Source organism: Colletotrichum abscissum (assembly GCF_030869225.1).
Source record: "Colletotrichum abscissum strain IMI 504890 chromosome Unknown Scaffold_15.1, whole genome shotgun sequence".
NCBI lineage: Eukaryota > Fungi > Ascomycota > Sordariomycetes > Glomerellales > Glomerellaceae > Colletotrichum > Colletotrichum abscissum.
The window spans coordinates 325,668-342,328 of NW_026850043.1; the positions used below are offsets into that span (position 1 = coordinate 325,668).

At 39.2% G+C, this 16,661-nt stretch overlaps 4 protein-coding genes across 4 annotated transcripts; 2 read left to right on the plus strand and 2 right to left on the minus strand.

Annotated features, from left to right (window-relative positions):
- Nucleotides 1-7,478: 7,478 nt before the first annotated feature.
- CABS01_07062 (uncharacterized protein) lies at nucleotides 7,479-8,445 on the minus strand (the record flags this gene model as incomplete). The annotated part of the gene is made up of 2 exons (XM_060540426.1): nucleotides 7,479-8,363; nucleotides 8,413-8,445. The coding sequence occupies 2 exons, from the start codon at nucleotides 8,443-8,445 to the stop codon at nucleotides 7,479-7,481; spliced, it is 918 nt and encodes a 305-aa protein (XP_060403311.1).
- A 742-nt stretch (nucleotides 8,446-9,187) lies between these two features.
- CABS01_07063 (uncharacterized protein) lies at nucleotides 9,188-10,917 on the minus strand (the record flags this gene model as incomplete). Its single annotated transcript, XM_060540427.1, has 4 exons — nucleotides 9,188-9,772; nucleotides 9,974-10,078; nucleotides 10,140-10,213; nucleotides 10,884-10,917. The coding sequence occupies 4 exons, from the start codon at nucleotides 10,915-10,917 to the stop codon at nucleotides 9,188-9,190; spliced, it is 798 nt and encodes a 265-aa protein (XP_060403312.1).
- Nucleotides 10,918-11,536: 619 nt separating this feature from the next.
- On the plus strand, nucleotides 11,537-12,460 carry CABS01_07064 (NmrA-like family protein; the record flags this gene model as incomplete). The annotated part of the gene is made up of 1 exon (XM_060540428.1): nucleotides 11,537-12,460. One exon carries the CDS (start codon nucleotides 11,537-11,539, stop codon nucleotides 12,458-12,460), a length of 924 nt encoding a protein of 307 aa, XP_060403313.1.
- Nucleotides 12,461-13,336: 876 nt separating this feature from the next.
- Nucleotides 13,337-15,906, plus strand: CABS01_07065 (glycosyl hydrolase; the record flags this gene model as incomplete). Its single annotated transcript, XM_060540429.1, has 4 exons — nucleotides 13,337-13,991; nucleotides 14,046-14,609; nucleotides 14,658-15,066; nucleotides 15,120-15,906. The coding sequence occupies 4 exons, from the start codon at nucleotides 13,337-13,339 to the stop codon at nucleotides 15,904-15,906; spliced, it is 2,415 nt and encodes an 804-aa protein (XP_060403314.1).
- Nucleotides 15,907-16,661: the final 755 nt, after the last annotated feature.

The window sequence follows — 16,661 nt, forward strand, 5'->3', positions numbered from 1 at the left end:
ACTTCGTAAACTAAGAATTTAAATAGTAAATATAAACCTAAGTCTTATTTTTATATACGTATACTTTACGAAATAAAATTATTTTAAGAATTTAAGCCTTTGGGCTATAAAAAGTTTTTATTTTATTTATTTTAAGTTTCTAAGCTATACTCTAAGTTCCGTTTATTATTTATTTTTAAGTATTAAATTTTTTTAAACGTAACTTAAATTAATTATTTTTAACTATTTTAGCTATTTATAATAGCTTTTTACGTATTATAAAGGTTAAGAAGTATATAAAAATGTTCGAACTTAGTTCGTAAAAAGTTTTTAATAAGTTTATTTATTAGTATATTTTTTATTAATATATAAATAACCTCGAAGCTATTTTTAATATGCTCTTATCTTAGCTATATATTTTATATATTAATATAATAAAGTCGAGTAGCTATTCTTTTTCTTTTTTTTATAACGAGTCGAATTATTTATTAATTATCGTAGTTAATTAATTATACTTTTCTTAGGTTAAGGGTAATATTTTTAAAAAGGCGCTTTAAAGCTATAGTTTTTTTTATAGTTTTTTTAAAGTAAAAAAGCTTAGCTTTAGTAGTTAATATCGTAACTATTACTTAGCGTACTAATTTTTATTAAATTAAGCTATTAAAAAGGAATATTATATATCCTTAAGATAATTATTGTATTACTTCGTTATTTACGAAGTTAGTATTTTTAGTTAAAAATAATAATTACGTACTTAGTATATTACTATAATAAAGTATAAGATATTTTATTATATAGAGATATTAGATATAGTAGTTAATTATTTTAATATAAGTTGCGCTTAAGTTAGTTAAAAACCGTAATAATTATAAGTAAATAAAAGCGACGTTTAGTTTAATTATAATAGCTATATAAAGTATACTCCTAACTTTTTTTTAATAACTCTTTATTTCTTTTTTTATTACTTACTTTTTGTTTAGTTTAAACTCTTTTTAAAGAAGAGGGGTAGCTAAATATAGTAAATTTATAAAGTTAAAGTACTTAGTAACTCGCTTAATATATATATTATAAATAAGGTAAACTTTATAAATAGTACGGTTTTATAAAATCTATACTCTAAAAAAGTAATTAATTAGTTTATTCTTTTTAAAGTTAATATATTTTTTTATACCGTTAACGATCCCCTAAGCCGCTTTTTAATTATTTTAATAATATAAAATAATAAAATCGTTAATATAGAATATTAATATTACTTTCTTATTTATAGTTTAGTAAATATAGATTTCTTTATAGCTATATATTATATTTATATTACGAAGTATAAAAGTAAAAGTTTAGAACTAAAAAATTAGTAAGTTTTAGAAGCTATATAGAGCGCGTTAAAGCTTATTTATTTCATTAATAACTTTATATCTTTTTAAGAGTTTAATAATTACTAACTTCTCGCTCTTAAAAAGCGTATTAAGAAATGCGTTAATAATATTATATTAATCTATTTTAAAATCGAATTAAGTAGTTATTATTATTATAAGCTTAAAAGCCTTTATAATAAGCGTCGAAACGTATATATTTTATAAGGGGTTAAGTAGTTATATATTCCCCCTTATATATATATATATTTTTACTTCGCTAACCTCGTTATTAATATCGTATTTATAAATATATACTTATTTTAATAAAAATAAGATCCCTTATTTAGGATTACGGTCGACCTCTTTTTATATATTAATATCCCTTAGCTTTTTTATTTCTATATTTATAATATCCCTAAATAGCTTTTATAATTATAATAAAAGATATTTAATATTATTAAACTTTTTTAATAAGCTTTAAAAATTAATTTTAATAAGTTATAGTTTTTAAACTCTTCTAAAGCGCTCTAAGTAAGTTTTATAAACTACTCTTTTTATTACTTAATAAAGTATTATATATCCTATATTATTTTTTTTATAACTTTTTATTAATTAGGTATAAAAATAGAGAAAAAATAGTCTTAAAAACGGTTATAATAATTACTATTTTTTATATTTAAATATAAGAACGTTATAAAAATACTATTATTAAAGCGTTATAAAGGTTTACGGGCCCAGTTTAAGTATCTAGGACCTAATAAAGCTTTACTTAGTACTTAATAAAGTAGTTTTTATAAGCTCTATTCTTATATAATAATAGAGGTTTATTATAAAAGTCCCTTATTAACGTTAATTTTAATATTAAGAATTATTTTTTTATAATTAGTACTTTATTTACTATATATTTTAGTATTTTATAAAGAGTTATTAAGAATTAAAAGCTTAAGAACTTTTATAATATATATAAGCGCTTATAAAGAGGATTATAAACTATATAGAGCCGTTTATAACTTAGTTATTATATCCCCTTCTTTACCCCTATTCCTAAGCTTATATAAGGGGGTTATTTTAGGGGTTAATAATAATAATAAAATTATATTAACTTTTTTAGTTTTATTAACCGCACTCTAGAGTACGTTTATTAATTACTTAGCGTCCTAAATAGTTAAAAATTTAATAATAATACTATCCTCGATTATAAAATTATTTTAAATATTAGTATTTTTAAAGTCTAGATCTATTTTCTTAAGTACTTAAACTAGCTTATTATTAATATTAAAGAGTTCTTATATTTTTTAAATTATTAAATTTACTTACTTACTTACGATAGCTTATTCTTTATATACGGGATTATAAAAAACTTCTTTATTAAACTTAATATTTTTTATAATAAATACTTATTTAAATACGGGTACTTAGACTTTATATAAGTTATACGTTTTTAGTATATATTTAATTAGGTATCTTATATATTTATAAAGAAGTATTTTAAACTCTTTTTAACGTATACCCTTTTTATAATTTTTATAAAGAGGGTATACTTAGTAATTATATACGTAAAAGTTACTAAAATACGGGGTAATTAGTTTAAAATCCCGTATTTAATAACCCGTTTATTACTAACGTTAATACCGCTTTTATTAATTAATTTCTATTATAATAAGTAAATCTCTTTTATTAACCTCCCGTAAAGTAATATTATAAATAAAAATTATTATTAGTACTATTTCGTCCTATAAATTCGTAAAGAGGTTCGTAAAAAGGTATATCTTATGAGCTTTAATAATTATAAATTAACTTATTTTTTTAATATTACTTACGGGTTTTTTTATATATAAAAGTAGAAGTTCTATTCCGATTCTTAGCTTATTATATTACGTTTTATATACGTATTTAACGTTTATAATTAAAAAGGCGGTCTTATTATTATTTTTAAAAAAGTAAATTAGAGTCTTTTTTTAATAACAAATTGCTACTTCGAGGCTTTATAATATAAAAAGTACTTTTTTTTCTATTTTAGTTCTTAAAAAGAACCCCCTAAGCTATTTACTATATTTATTAAAAACTATAAGTATATATTATTATTTATTAAGAAATAGTTTGAAATAAAAAAGATCTTAATATATATAGTACTATAGCTATAAGGCTCTTTTTAAAAGTAGTCCTTTTAAAATTATTTTTTTAGTTTTAAATAATATATATATTTTATACTTAACTTATAATAGAGGTTTAATATATATACTTTAAGTTTTATATAGTAATTAATAAAGAGTATTAGGTCCGAGATAACTTATTTTAAAGTATTAGAGGAGCGTATTATTAGACCTTTTATAAGTACGTTAATATAAATAATAAAATTTTTTATAGCTAATTAGTAATATTATATTAACTAAGCTCTATAAAATATACTTAAGGTTTATAAAAAAAGGATAGGATTAGAGGAGCTTATATTTAAAAAAGACTAGATTATTTTTTTAAATAAGTTATTTTTTAATAGTACTCTTATAAAGCGTTCCCTATTATAAAGGATAATTTAGACTATAATATTAGAGTGCGCTTTTATTTAGTAAAGTTTTTAAAACTATATTAATATAAAATCTTTTAATATAAGCGACGTTCTAAAGCTTTAGATTATAAGTTCCCTTTTTTTTAAATTTATTTAAAACGCCCTTTATAATATAAATACTATGTATAATAATAAGTAATATAATAGTTTTTAATTTAATATAGTTTTTATTACTTAATAATATATAACTTTTAGGTTTAAATAAGCTCTTATTATTAACTAAATATATTATTTTATAACTATTTATAACTATATTTTAAAAAAAGGAATAAGCGCTACTTATAGGGGTACTAAAGATTATATTTATTTTTAAGTCCTAACTTTTTATAAGTATAATAATTACGTAGCCCTCGTCCTAGTTTATTAATAAGCTTATTATAAGTTAATTAGAGGATCCTTTTAAAAACTTAAGTTTTTTAGGGGTTCTATCGTTCCTTAACTAACTAGCTTTTTTAAGCTTATTATAAAGTAATTTTTATTTATTTAATTTAATAATAATAAGGACTTCTTTTATATAGCTCCTTAGTATTTATATTAATAACTTATTAATATTTTAGTTTATAAGTACTTATTTTAAATTTTAATATATTATAAAGTACTATAAGTATATATAATTATAAGAGTATATAATATTACCCTTATTATTTATATTATTAACTAAGTTAGAGCGTTTAGTAAAAATAGAGTAAGCCCCTCTTTAATTTAAAAGTCGTTTAGTATATACGTCCTAGGTTACTAAGCTAAATATATACGTAATCTCTTTAAGTATTTTTATATATATTTTAAAAGCTATTAATTTACTAAAGGTTTTATATATACGTTAGCCCTATATAGGGTTAAGTCTAGACTTAACTATAATTAAAAAGTTAAGTATAATAATTTTTTTATTAATTTCTAAAATATCGTACGTTTTAGCTTAGAAATAAATAGACTATTACTCTTTATATTAATATTAAAAGTTAATTCCGGTTTTTATTTTATTAAGAGCTTATTAATATTCTTTTTAAACCGCATTCTTTATTACTAATTTAGGGGGCGTAAATTCTTATTTTAAATATTTAATAATTTACTATATACTAAACTTAGTACCGTTTTTAATAGTTTTTTAAAATACGTATTTATATAGTATAATATTAACTAATTTTACTAATTACTAAGTAAGGACTTTAATATATATATTAATAATATTACGTTTATAAATTATAAATTACTTATATTTAGTATTAAGCTTTTATTATTTTTAAATATTCTTAAGTATATAAATCCTTTTTATAAGTATAGTATAAGAATAGATTTATTTATATAAAATAGGTAATATAATTAGTTTTATAAAAAAAAACCCGGCTTAGTTCTATAAGTTACTTATACTTAAAGAAGTTAAAAGGTTTATATTAAGAGTTATATTTAGAAACTATTAATAAAGGATTTCTTAGTTTTTTTAGTTATTTTTAAATACTTTATAACGGGCTTAATAAGCTTATAGTTCTTTTTTATTATAAATCGTAACTAATTATTTAAATTTAGAGGGCGAAATAAGTATTATAAAAGGGTTAAGGAATATATTAAAGTTTAGAGCGTTTAAATCGACGTATTTCTAAACCCCGACGTTTTTATTTATAATACGAAGTATATTAAACTATTTAATTTAACTATTATAACTAGTTAATTTAGCTTAAGCTAAAATAAATATAAATAAGTTAATTATTTTAAAAAAATCGTAAGAATTATATTAATAAGTATATTATCGTAGTATAAAGTCTTAACTAAGAGCTAGGCTTATAATTATTATAAGTTATAATACGTAATAATAAGTATATAGAGTATAATAAAAATAATTTAATTATTAAAATAAAAATAGATAAAAAGAAAAGGTTTATATATACGATATCTAAGATAGATACGTAATTTAGTACGTAACGGGCACTTCGTAAGGTGCGATTACTATCCCTATTACGTGATAGTTAACTACCCTTCTCCGGTTAGTTTATAAGTATTAGAAAATTAGTCTCTAGTATGGTTTGAACTGTGTTATTCGATGTCATTAATGCAAAACCCAAGGGACTAAATGCTCGTGTTCGTCCATTCTCTTTTGACGTGAGTGTTATACTAAGCACTGCAGTTTCAAGGATCAGGGACCACGTGAAAAGTCTCTGGTGGGCTGAACATACTATAATTCACCCTACTCGGCTGTTGCCGCCTTGGTCAGAAGTTAAAGCAATTTCATCGGAAGGAATTAAGTTGCCGTTCATCCGTAAGGGCTTGAAGTGCGAATTGGTAGTGCAAAAAAACGTCCATAAGTCGAAAGTGCATTGTCCAGGCCGCGTAAGGGACTGCGACGTGTGGGAACAGCCGCAGCACCATGAAAAGGATGGACTACTTACTTAATTGCATACAAAGCTTGAAATTGACTTTGAGAAAACTTCTGAAGCTAGTAACACCATGAGTCGTTCGTAGCAAGAGCGTCTTTGTAACGAGTGGGCATTGAGACTTGACTCGAAAGTCCGACGACCCGACCTAGTTAACCCATGAGTACCCTGGACTCTTCTGGAAATTAGTGCTTCATAAATGAACATATCGCTGAGACAATTAGCTTGGTCTCTGTGCAGCTGGCTGTGTCAGGTCCACCTTCTCAGCTTTGCAGTTTCTGAAGTGCGACCTGGGGCGGGGTAAAGGTGCAATGAACTTCAACATTGGCAGTGGGACATACGGCACCACTAGTGTTGCCAATGCTGCTAGGCCCTCTATGTAAAGCTCCTCAGCCGCTGTGATCCCCTTTTTGGGGGTCAAAAGATTGCAGTGAAGCACGAGTAATTTGGCCTCAATTTGCCGCCATGGTGGCGGGAGATTGGGAGTGTCCCAACAAGGGACATCGATTGAAGGAGAAGCCCTCGGGGGGAGCTAAAGTTGCAGTGAAGAGTCGCCACATGCCGCCTGATAGGTAATGATCTGGCGACCTACATTGGCGCCGTCGATGCGCGGCTGAGCGACATTGACTTGCATCACAGTCAGGAATGAATGAGGCTCGCAAAATGTCGCGGACAGGATGGGATATCTGAGTCTAGAACAGGTCTGCTTCTGTAAACAACCTGGATTATGGTGCGTCTATTCTTACTCTCTGTCTTGGAGCTTTGGATAAGAACATGAAGTTAACCAACAACGAAGACATTGTTAATACTAAGGTAGTCGAGAATATCACACATCCCCTATCTAGGGGATTACTGAATAAATGGGAGCGTTTCCTCGAACATAAATGATTCTTTTGGAGAGGCATGATCGTCATCAGTTTTGGAGGTCAGTCATCCACAAGCGCGCTCAGCCATACTGATCTAGACCATGACGGGAGACTCAAGATGAAGACTTTGAAAGAAATCCTATTTATGAGCTGAATGTATACTTCTATCTGATTTAGCCAAATCCCGAAAGTCACCGTATGCGCCCCTCCCAGTGACATCCCTCTATAATCCTTTCTCAAGAGGATAGCTAGATTATTATCATCACAAAGTAGAGTGCCTCTAGCTTCTCAAGCTAGATATCCTCGACTAGGTGGAGAAGGAATCATAAAACAAACCGTAGCTAGATGATCAAGCAGATACAATAGACTTTGCAATCTCCTGGACCAAAGCCTTCATCTCCTCGGTCGAGTGCTCTTTCAGACCCAATAGGTCGTTCTGCACGCTTTCGTAGCCGGGCTTCGCCTCCTCAGTCTGCGAGGCGCGGATAATGTATCCCAGCCATACCCACTCGTCAAAGATACCCTCAGAGAGAGCCTTGTCTGACTTCGCCTGCACGTCCGCCGTGTTCTCCTCCGAAATTGCCCAGCCATCGGCGCCCGTCACTCCCTGCGCGGCCTCCACAATCTCGCGCTTCGTCAGCTTTCCGTCGTGGATGCGGACCGTCTGGTTCTTTGTCGCGTCAGGGTTTCTCAGTACGCCAACAACAGCCTTTCCGACGGTTGAAAGCCTCGTCACACTGATGGGAAATGAGCCTCCGTTGTAAATGGTGGCCTTCTTGCCAGCCACGTCGGCAATGAAGCCAACGTTCAGACCCCAGTCGAGGAAGAGGTTGTTGTAGATGAATGTGTACGACAGGCCCGTCTCTGCGGCCCGCTTCTCCAGGAGGTCCTCAATCTTGACCTTGTCGGCGAATACCGGCAGTGCACGAGCAAGAGGGTTCTGCAGGTCACTGCCGAACTCTGAAGGAATGAAGCGGGTGACGCCCGCGTCGATGGCGGCCTCGATCACCGTCTCCTGGAGAGAGAGTCCAGCTGATCCAATGGTGCTGACGACGGCTTCTTGGCCCTTGAGCGCGTCCGCAATGGCGGTCTTTGATTTGAAGTCGACGGCAACTTCTTTGACTTTCGATGAGAGTTCCGTGGGGAGCTTTCCTGTGGTGCGGGAGAGCACAGTAACCTCGAGACCGGCGTCGATGAGCTCTTTGAGAACAGCCGCGCCTAGGGAGCCAGCAGCCTAGTATCTGTGAGCAGCTGATTAAACATTTAGATCTTACAGGACTTACGCCAATGTGAGCAATACGGGTCAGAGAGGGCATTTTTGCGTTGGATAGTTGAGACAGAAATAGAGGTGATACCCAGCAGTCTTAATCGAGTGGAATTGGTTGTGGTTGAGAGATATCGTCTTGTTATTCTATGGTTTACAGCCAAGTAGCCCAGAAGAAATTGCGAACAACAGCTCTCATATGTAGTTGGAAATAAAGGTTCCGAGTCATAACCTTGGTATCGAGATTATTGATGTTCTGCAAACGATCGTGGCGTTATTCGAACCGTGAAGCAGACCGGATGTATTTTGGTTCCGGACTTTCAGAAGGCTTACCGCGAATCGGAAGCAAAATGGTTTTTTTAGCGCAGACGGACCGAGAAAAGCACCCCAACTCCGTCAAACAGAACCAAAGCAATTTGACTGCTTAAAAATCTCGGACCCAGAATGATGATAAACGTGACGGGCAGAAACCTTATCCTTACTCATAGCGAGGAATTAGGTTATGCTTAAAAGTAGGACTTCCCTCCCACTCTCAGTCATGGGCGAACGTTGCCTCTTCTGCTCCTTGTCAACGTCTATCCGTTTTCAGACTCAGCGTGATTAGACTTAAAAGCAGGTTTGTATCAATAATGCTAGACAATCGCCTCGTTTGTTACCGCTCCTGAGAGGGTCTCATGAACAATAATTGTTGTGCGGCTGTGATTAAAGACTCCGGGACGACGATTCTATTACATTCGCTGTGTTGACTCTGGTGAGTTCGCTGCCATTACTATTGCTCAATTGCGTTATGCAATCTATGCGAATGATGGTACTGTATTGCTGGAGCTGATCGCCGAACTCAAGGTGCTAAGATAGTCCACCAACACATCGTCATCCTTGTGCAGATCTTGCTGCACCCAAATGGACTGTATGGTATTCTTGACTGCTTGTATGCTTCGTATTCGAACATCTCTTTGGGTTCTTTCGATCAGATTGATGATGCCGATCCTCTGTTCGTCACGTTGCGCCTCGCAAGCAAGAATCAGTAGAGGAAAGAAGTGCTCGCAGGTGCATGACTGAACAGGTCCCGCGAAAGCCGCCTCCACCAGAGCATCAAGGTCCGCAGGGGGTTCCCATGGGCTTTGCGAGGCTCGTACAAGATAGATCTGAGTCGCCATCTGGTACAGTTCGATAGCGAAGGCGGCCTCCGGATCTGAAGCCGATGGGATGGCTGGTTTGACAGAGATATCTCGGACCCTTCCGCCAAGGTCCTTGAGCTGATTCTGGTAACTTTCGTCCTGACTTCGAGGATCTCGAGGATCTACTAGCGTGTCGCAAACCTCGGAAAGCAGATTGAGAATCGCATAAGTCGGATTCACGGGCGGTATATTCTGCCAGGGCTATCAGGGGGGAAGCAATGGATGGTCATGAGAGAATGAACTTACGGGTCTATATCTTGTTAAAGGGGGGTACTGGGGATTTTGAAGTACTTCATTCTGCTTGACTGATTTCGTAGGAATAAAAGACTTGTGGCGCCAATGGTGCAAAGCGAACCGAGATTGGGTCTCATGATAGTAAGCCCAGCTCAACAATTGACCAACGTCGCTGTCATGCGGTTCGTCCTGTAGTCGAGTGGCATGAATCATGTCAACAGCCCCCCATGTGTGCAAAAGCCACTCGCCCGAGCCTTCCGAAGGTTGCATTATCTATACAATAGAAAGCAATTGAGCAAAGAGGCGGTATGATGGCGACGGAGCTGCCACTCACCTCAAAAGCTCCAAGAACCATAGACGCAGCCACGTGCTGAGCCGCTCTCCCCAAGATCAAGGCCTCGCTGGTCACTGAGGTTGATAGATAGTGAATTGCCTGTATCTTTAGCTTCAAGGCTTGTTCATTGAGCCCATGACGGTGTAGTGAAGCATAAGAAAGTAACGAATTGAGAAGAGCAAGCCCGGAATTTGAATCTTTGGTTAAAGCCATGCTCATAAGCGCGTTTCGAATTTTCCAGGTATTCTGACCAAATGTGACCAATGACCTGTAGGCAAAGTTTTGAACTAGAATGATTATCAACCATAAAGATCAGGGTTGGGTATTAGGTGTTTCTAGGCTTACAGTGATGGAAAAGGTCTGCGTTCATAGAACATGAACCGACTCCAATTTGGGGCTGCCTCAGGAGCCTTGGAAACAATGGCGTTGTATGACAGCCATGGCTCTGCAGGGCCGAGTAGCCATACAATTCCATGTGATGCGAAGTTGCATTCACGAAAAAGGGATTGACGACACTTGGGTTCGACCGTTCAATGGCCGTCACTGCTGGTGCTTCAATACCCTTCAGCGCTCGTTTGTTGTCGCCTTCCCTCGGCCACGACAATCGAAGCTCGTATCCTTCACATTTTCGCTGGGATCTGTCACACTTCATGCAGGTTGGCAGAGCCCCGTCGCATTGGATCTTACGAGCTGAAGACGCGTCGTAAGCAAAGCCCAATCCAGATATCTGCACGCGTTACTGACCTGTGCACGTCCAGCAGCACTTTCGTGTCTTCATTGCGGCAACGGGTGGGCCGGCATCTTCTGGTGAGACCAGACTTCAGTGGCCACCGTGGTCGGGTCGAATCGGTAGATGTCGCAGTTCTCAATGTGTCACGAGAATCCCAGAAGCTTAGGCTCGGAGAAAGTTGCTGTCGCTGGGTCGCTGACATTTATGTAGTCGCATGCAAGCAAGTAAGACTAGCCATTTGTAAGCTATCCTCTAAGCCTCTTAAAAGATGCATTACGAAAGGATCCCCAAATCCTTCCCATCTATCACTTACCCCACAGGAAGCAACTTTTATCGAGGCTAAGAGCTTTGTGCATCTCGCCGCTTGTCCGTTTTGGGCGGTTTGCTGACTTCAGACTTCACTTTCACCCGTCACCTCTTGCGACAAACGCCACGATTGGGCGCCAGCAAATCCTCAGTATGCGCAAGTCGCTGAGTATTATGAATCAAGAGAAGCGACGTTTCGTTGCTACAGAATCGGTGCAAGAAGGCTTTGACCTGGATATAAATGATCGCTTTCGACCTCGCAATGTTGAACAGAAATTCATCTCAGAGTCATCCACAGCATCACTTTTCTGCTCTTCCAATACCTTCAAATCACACCAACCATCTATAAGACACAGTCAACATGACTACCTATCTCATCACCCAAGCAACTGGCCAGCAGAGCCGCTCGGTCATCTCCCATCTTCTCCAAGCGGGTGCCAAGATCCACGCAATGGTTCGCGACCTTCAGAAAGTCCACCCCAGCCTTCAACATCCCAGCATCACCCTCTTCCAAGGAGAAAGCAAGAACTTGGAAGATGTTCTTCAGGCGGCCCAAGGCTGCAAAGGAGCTTTCCTCAACACGGTCCCATACCCGGGTCTGGAGGCCTTGCAGGCTAAGACCATCGTCGAAGCATGCCAGAAAGCCGGCATCGAAACTGTGGTCGCAGCTACGACCCACGGCACAGGGAACAGAGCCTTCTGGGATGATGATATCATCAAGGAGCTCCAGCTACACCAGTACTTCTCCTCCAAGGCAGAAGTCGAGGAAATCGTGCGGGCCGGAGGATTCACGTCGTATACCATTCTCCGTCCAGCTGTCCTCCATTTCGACTTCTTTATGCCGGGTGCTTACGGCAACTTTCCTCGGCTCCCTACTCATGGAGAAATTGACGACGTTCTTCTCAACGGTGCTCGTGTGCCTTACACGGACGCCAACGACGTTGGAAAGTACGCCGCAGCAGCCCTGCAGGACCCGACCAAGTTCAATGGCCAAGAGATCAATATGGGAAATGAACTTCTCACCATGGAGGAAGTGCGTGACATTCTCGTCAAAGTCAGCGGCAGAAAGGTGGGAGTGACCAAGCGAACTCCCGAGGAGCTGGAAAAGCTGGGGATCAGCGTGTTTGGCCAGAAGTTCCATCAAATGTCTAATGTGAAGGATCTCGGCTGGGGTATTGAGTCTTCAAAGGATGTCGGGGAAATGTTCGGCATGCCTCTGGGTTCAATTGAAGAGGCATTGCAGAGGGACAAGGCTCTGCTCCTGGAGTGCTTGCCTGAAAACTAGCCTCGCGGAGAGGTTGGATCCGAGATTTGCCATTTGTAGAGTATCAGTAGCAGTACTATAGCTCATCGAGGGTGTTTAACATACTCCAATATGTTGCCGCATTTCGAATCAAGTATGATTTTAGAAGACTCAAGATTCCATGACTACTCAGTGTCTGTGACACGAGGTTCTATGATTGAAAGTCCCCTGTCTTCCTCCCGTGGCCGTGCTTTATCGTGTTTTCCCATAGAATGACAGCGGCTCATCCCATGGCTTAAGGTGAGCCAACCTCTCGTTCTCTGCATCGTCGCGATTTGAATGACTGGTGTAGCGGGGTCCGGCACCGGCGCAGCCCCACGGCGACGGGGCTGTGGATGAATCAAGTGATTTACTTTGAATTTAACCGTAAACTCAGAAAGCCCATCATGACTAGCAGCAATGCGACGCTTGAATAAGGCCATTGCAGGGCCCATCATCGACGCAGAAAGATACGTCGAAAATATGTATCAACTCAACTGTTATTTCCTTGAACGTGATTACTTTCCAATGCTATAAAAAAGATCCCGATGTTTCGCTCAGGCAATCGAGGAATGATTGCATCATTCAGACTGCAGCGGGCCTGCCAAGGAGAGGGGACACAAAAAACATGCTGCGATAATCTAACGATGCCGGCGTACTAACCAATCCAAGCATCGTCTGCCGGCACTTCCCCATCATGTTTTTTGTTGTATGCGGGGAAAGTGGGTATAAACAACTTCCAAGATTGTAGATCACCACTCCAGAATCCAACGCTTCGGGTCAATACTACCCGCCAAAATGTCATAAGAAGCGGCTATCCGCATCAGCCGGTGGGATGTAGGTTCTTGATGTTCTCCCTACAACGTAAATGTGACGATCATGGGAGTGCTTTACAAGTATGCCGTTGGCCTCAGTGGCGCCATGGCCGGACTATCCGGACTTGCGCAAGCAAACGACTTCACGCCATACGTCGACCCATTTCTTGGCACCGAGGGCCCAGAGCCTGGGTCATCTTATCAAGGCGGGAACACGTTCCCCGGCGTAACACTTCCGTTCGGAGCTGTGAAAATCGGCATCGACACTACGAGATGGGATACCAGGTATCAAGCCAATGCGGGCTACACCGTCGAAGGAAATGTCACAGCGATTTCCATGTTGCACGTCAGCGGCACGGGAGGCGCTCCGACTTACGGGCTGATCCCACAAATGCCTCTGACAACCTTGGAAGGGGTCAATCTACTCGACAACTTGACTTACATGCAGCCAAGAGCTGAGCACGATGTTGCCGAGGTCGGATACTACAAGACGTCTCTGGCAAGCGGCGTCATAGCTGAGATGAGCGCCAGCATGCACGTTGGTATCATCAAGTACGAGTTCCCTCGCGACGGTGGCCGTCACATCTTGGTAGACTTGAGCCACTACCTCCCAACTCGTGGCAAGGAGTCTCAATGGTACAGCAATGGTCTTTTGGAACGCAGCGATGATGGTTCTTCCTACACTGGTTATGGTGTGTACAGGGAAGGCTGGTCTCTTGGTGAGTTAGTATGCGGTATGTCTTGAAGATGAAAGCTCACGTTGACTCGGGAAGGCGGCGACTTCAAGGTCTACTTCTGTGGACAGTTTGATAGCGTGCCTGAAGACGTCGGACTATTTTCTGGCATCTACACGGACCCGTATTGGCCGAATACTACAGATGTCAAACCATTCTATAATAACGACACGTCGATTAAAGGTGGCGTGGATGGATACCAGTATGCCGATCGAGTTGGAGGCATCTTTACGTTTCCATCTAGTGTCGCTACCCTGACATCCAAAGTTGGAGTTTCGTGGATTTCGTCCGAGAAAGCTTGTCAATTCATCAAAGATGAGATTCCCCACAATGACCTTAACCAGACGGTCAGCGACGCAAAGTCTCAATGGAACGAAGAAGTACTCTCCAAGGTTGATGTCAAGACTGAGAACCAGACGCAGTTGGAAATGCTGTACACTGGACTTTACCATGCGCACCTGATGCCTTCCGACCGAACTGGCGAAAACCCTCACTGGGCGACTGAAGAGCCGTATTACGACGACTTTTACACGCTTTGGGATACCTTCCGCTGCACTCACGCACTAATCTCGTTGATCTTACCCAGCCGTCAGGTTGATATGAGTAAGTATTTGGAGTCCCAATGCCGATAACAGATGCTTACAAAATCAGTCCGAGCCATGATTGACATCTGGCGGCACGAGCGATTCCTGCCGGAGGGTCGCAGTCACAACCACAATGGCCGTGTTCAAGGCGGCTCCAACTCCGACAATGTTCTCGCAGATGCCTATGTCAAAAAGCTTGACACTAACGGTCTCATCAACTGGGCGGATGGGTATGCCGCCGTGCGAACTAACGCCGAGATACAGCCATACAACAACTTTGATTTCAACGACCCAACAGGAAGCACCAAGGAGGGAAGAGGTGCCTTGGATGACTGGAAGAAATATGGGTACGTATCTGTTAACTATGGCAGAAGCGTAAGCAAGACCGTCGAGTACTCTCTCAACGACTTTGCTGTGTCGCAAATTGCCAAGGGTGAGGCACCTGAGGAGGCGGCAACCTATCTGAACCGCTCGACGTAAGTTGTCTTCTCCTTACCTATGTTATAAGGACCATCACTTACGGTATCAGTGGCTGGCAAAAGATCTGGCTCAAGGATGCTAAGGCACTCAACTTCACCGGCTTTCTCGCTCCCCTCGAACCCAACGGTACAGTTCTACCAGGCTATAGCCCACTCGAATGCGGAGAATGTAACTGGCAGGCCATCTCTTATGAAGGCACGCCATGGGAGTACAGCTTCACTGCACCGCACGACATGTCCACCCTGATAACCTTGATGGGAGGTCCCGTCAGCTTTGAGCATCGACTCGACACGAGCTTCATACCCGGCTTGGCCGAGCAGGATCAAGGAAACAACGGAATCGGAGATATGATCTACAACCCCGGAAACGAACCCAGCTTCATGACACCGTTCTTGTACAACTACGTCGGACGCCGGCAATGGAAGAGCGTGATGAGAAGCAAGCATATTGTCGACGACTATTACCACGTCGGTGCGAGCGGCATCCCCGGCAATGATGATGCGGGAAGTATGAGCAGCTGGCTCGTGTGGAACATGCTCGGCCTGTATCCGGTTGTCACGCAGCCTGTCTATCTCGTTCTTTCGCCGCGATTCGAGGAAATTACTATCCGTCTGGGCTCGGATGGCGGACTCTTACGGATCACCGCAACTGGCCTTGAGCAAGGCCCGTATGTTCAAAGTTTGAAGGTTAACGGAAAGGAGTGGAACAAGAGTTGGGTCACTCACGATGACCTACTTGGGGAGAACAAGCAGGGAGGTCTGCTTGAGTTTGTGTTGGGCGCGGAGCCCGCGGAGTGGGACTCGGGCGAGTTACCGCCCAGCCCGGGTGCCCTTTGAGAGCTCGGATTGCCAAGTCAAGTACATGGATATGTAGATGTGGTACGATATGTACTTAATCTTGGACTGATCTCGCCGAATCTTCACCATAAGTAGACAGGATGATGCAGAGTGTCATCTCCTCTAATCACCGAAACTCACATTGATAAAATCATAGTGTAGCTGTCTGCTTTGTGATGGGGAATGATCTTCAATAATCTCTCGTCCTTGTTTAGCAATCGCACCGCGGCGGATCTGAAACTAGACATGTAGATATGCGTTATTTCGTCTTCTTGAGTCAACATATTGTGGAACTGCACATTCAAGCGGACTTTAGGGTACAATTAATGTGATCTAATCGGGTTTCGTGGGCCGCATATGCAGCTGTAGTGTCCTCAATGGGCAAGTCACAACGGCGACGCAACGTCTTGGTTTCAATCTCCGCGCATTCGCTTTCGCAATGCCTCGCAGGGATTCTCGTAAACGGCCTGTCACTCCTAAAGGTTGATCTGAGATTCGGGAGGGGTAGTCTCCATCTGCAGGGTTCAGAGATACAATGACTTCGATGACCTAGGCCGATCATTACGAGTAGATGGGTAGAGGGAGATTGCCTACCATATGGAAACCTTGCCAATGTTTAGCTCTAGCGACAAAGGTATGTTGCGTTCTGTCTTGGCAAAAGGGAGCCCACGAGTTGCAGTCCGATTGCAAGTGATAGAAAAATTGTCACCACTCACTCGCTGCTTGTGGTTCAGATGTGTCGTTGAGCTGTCTGG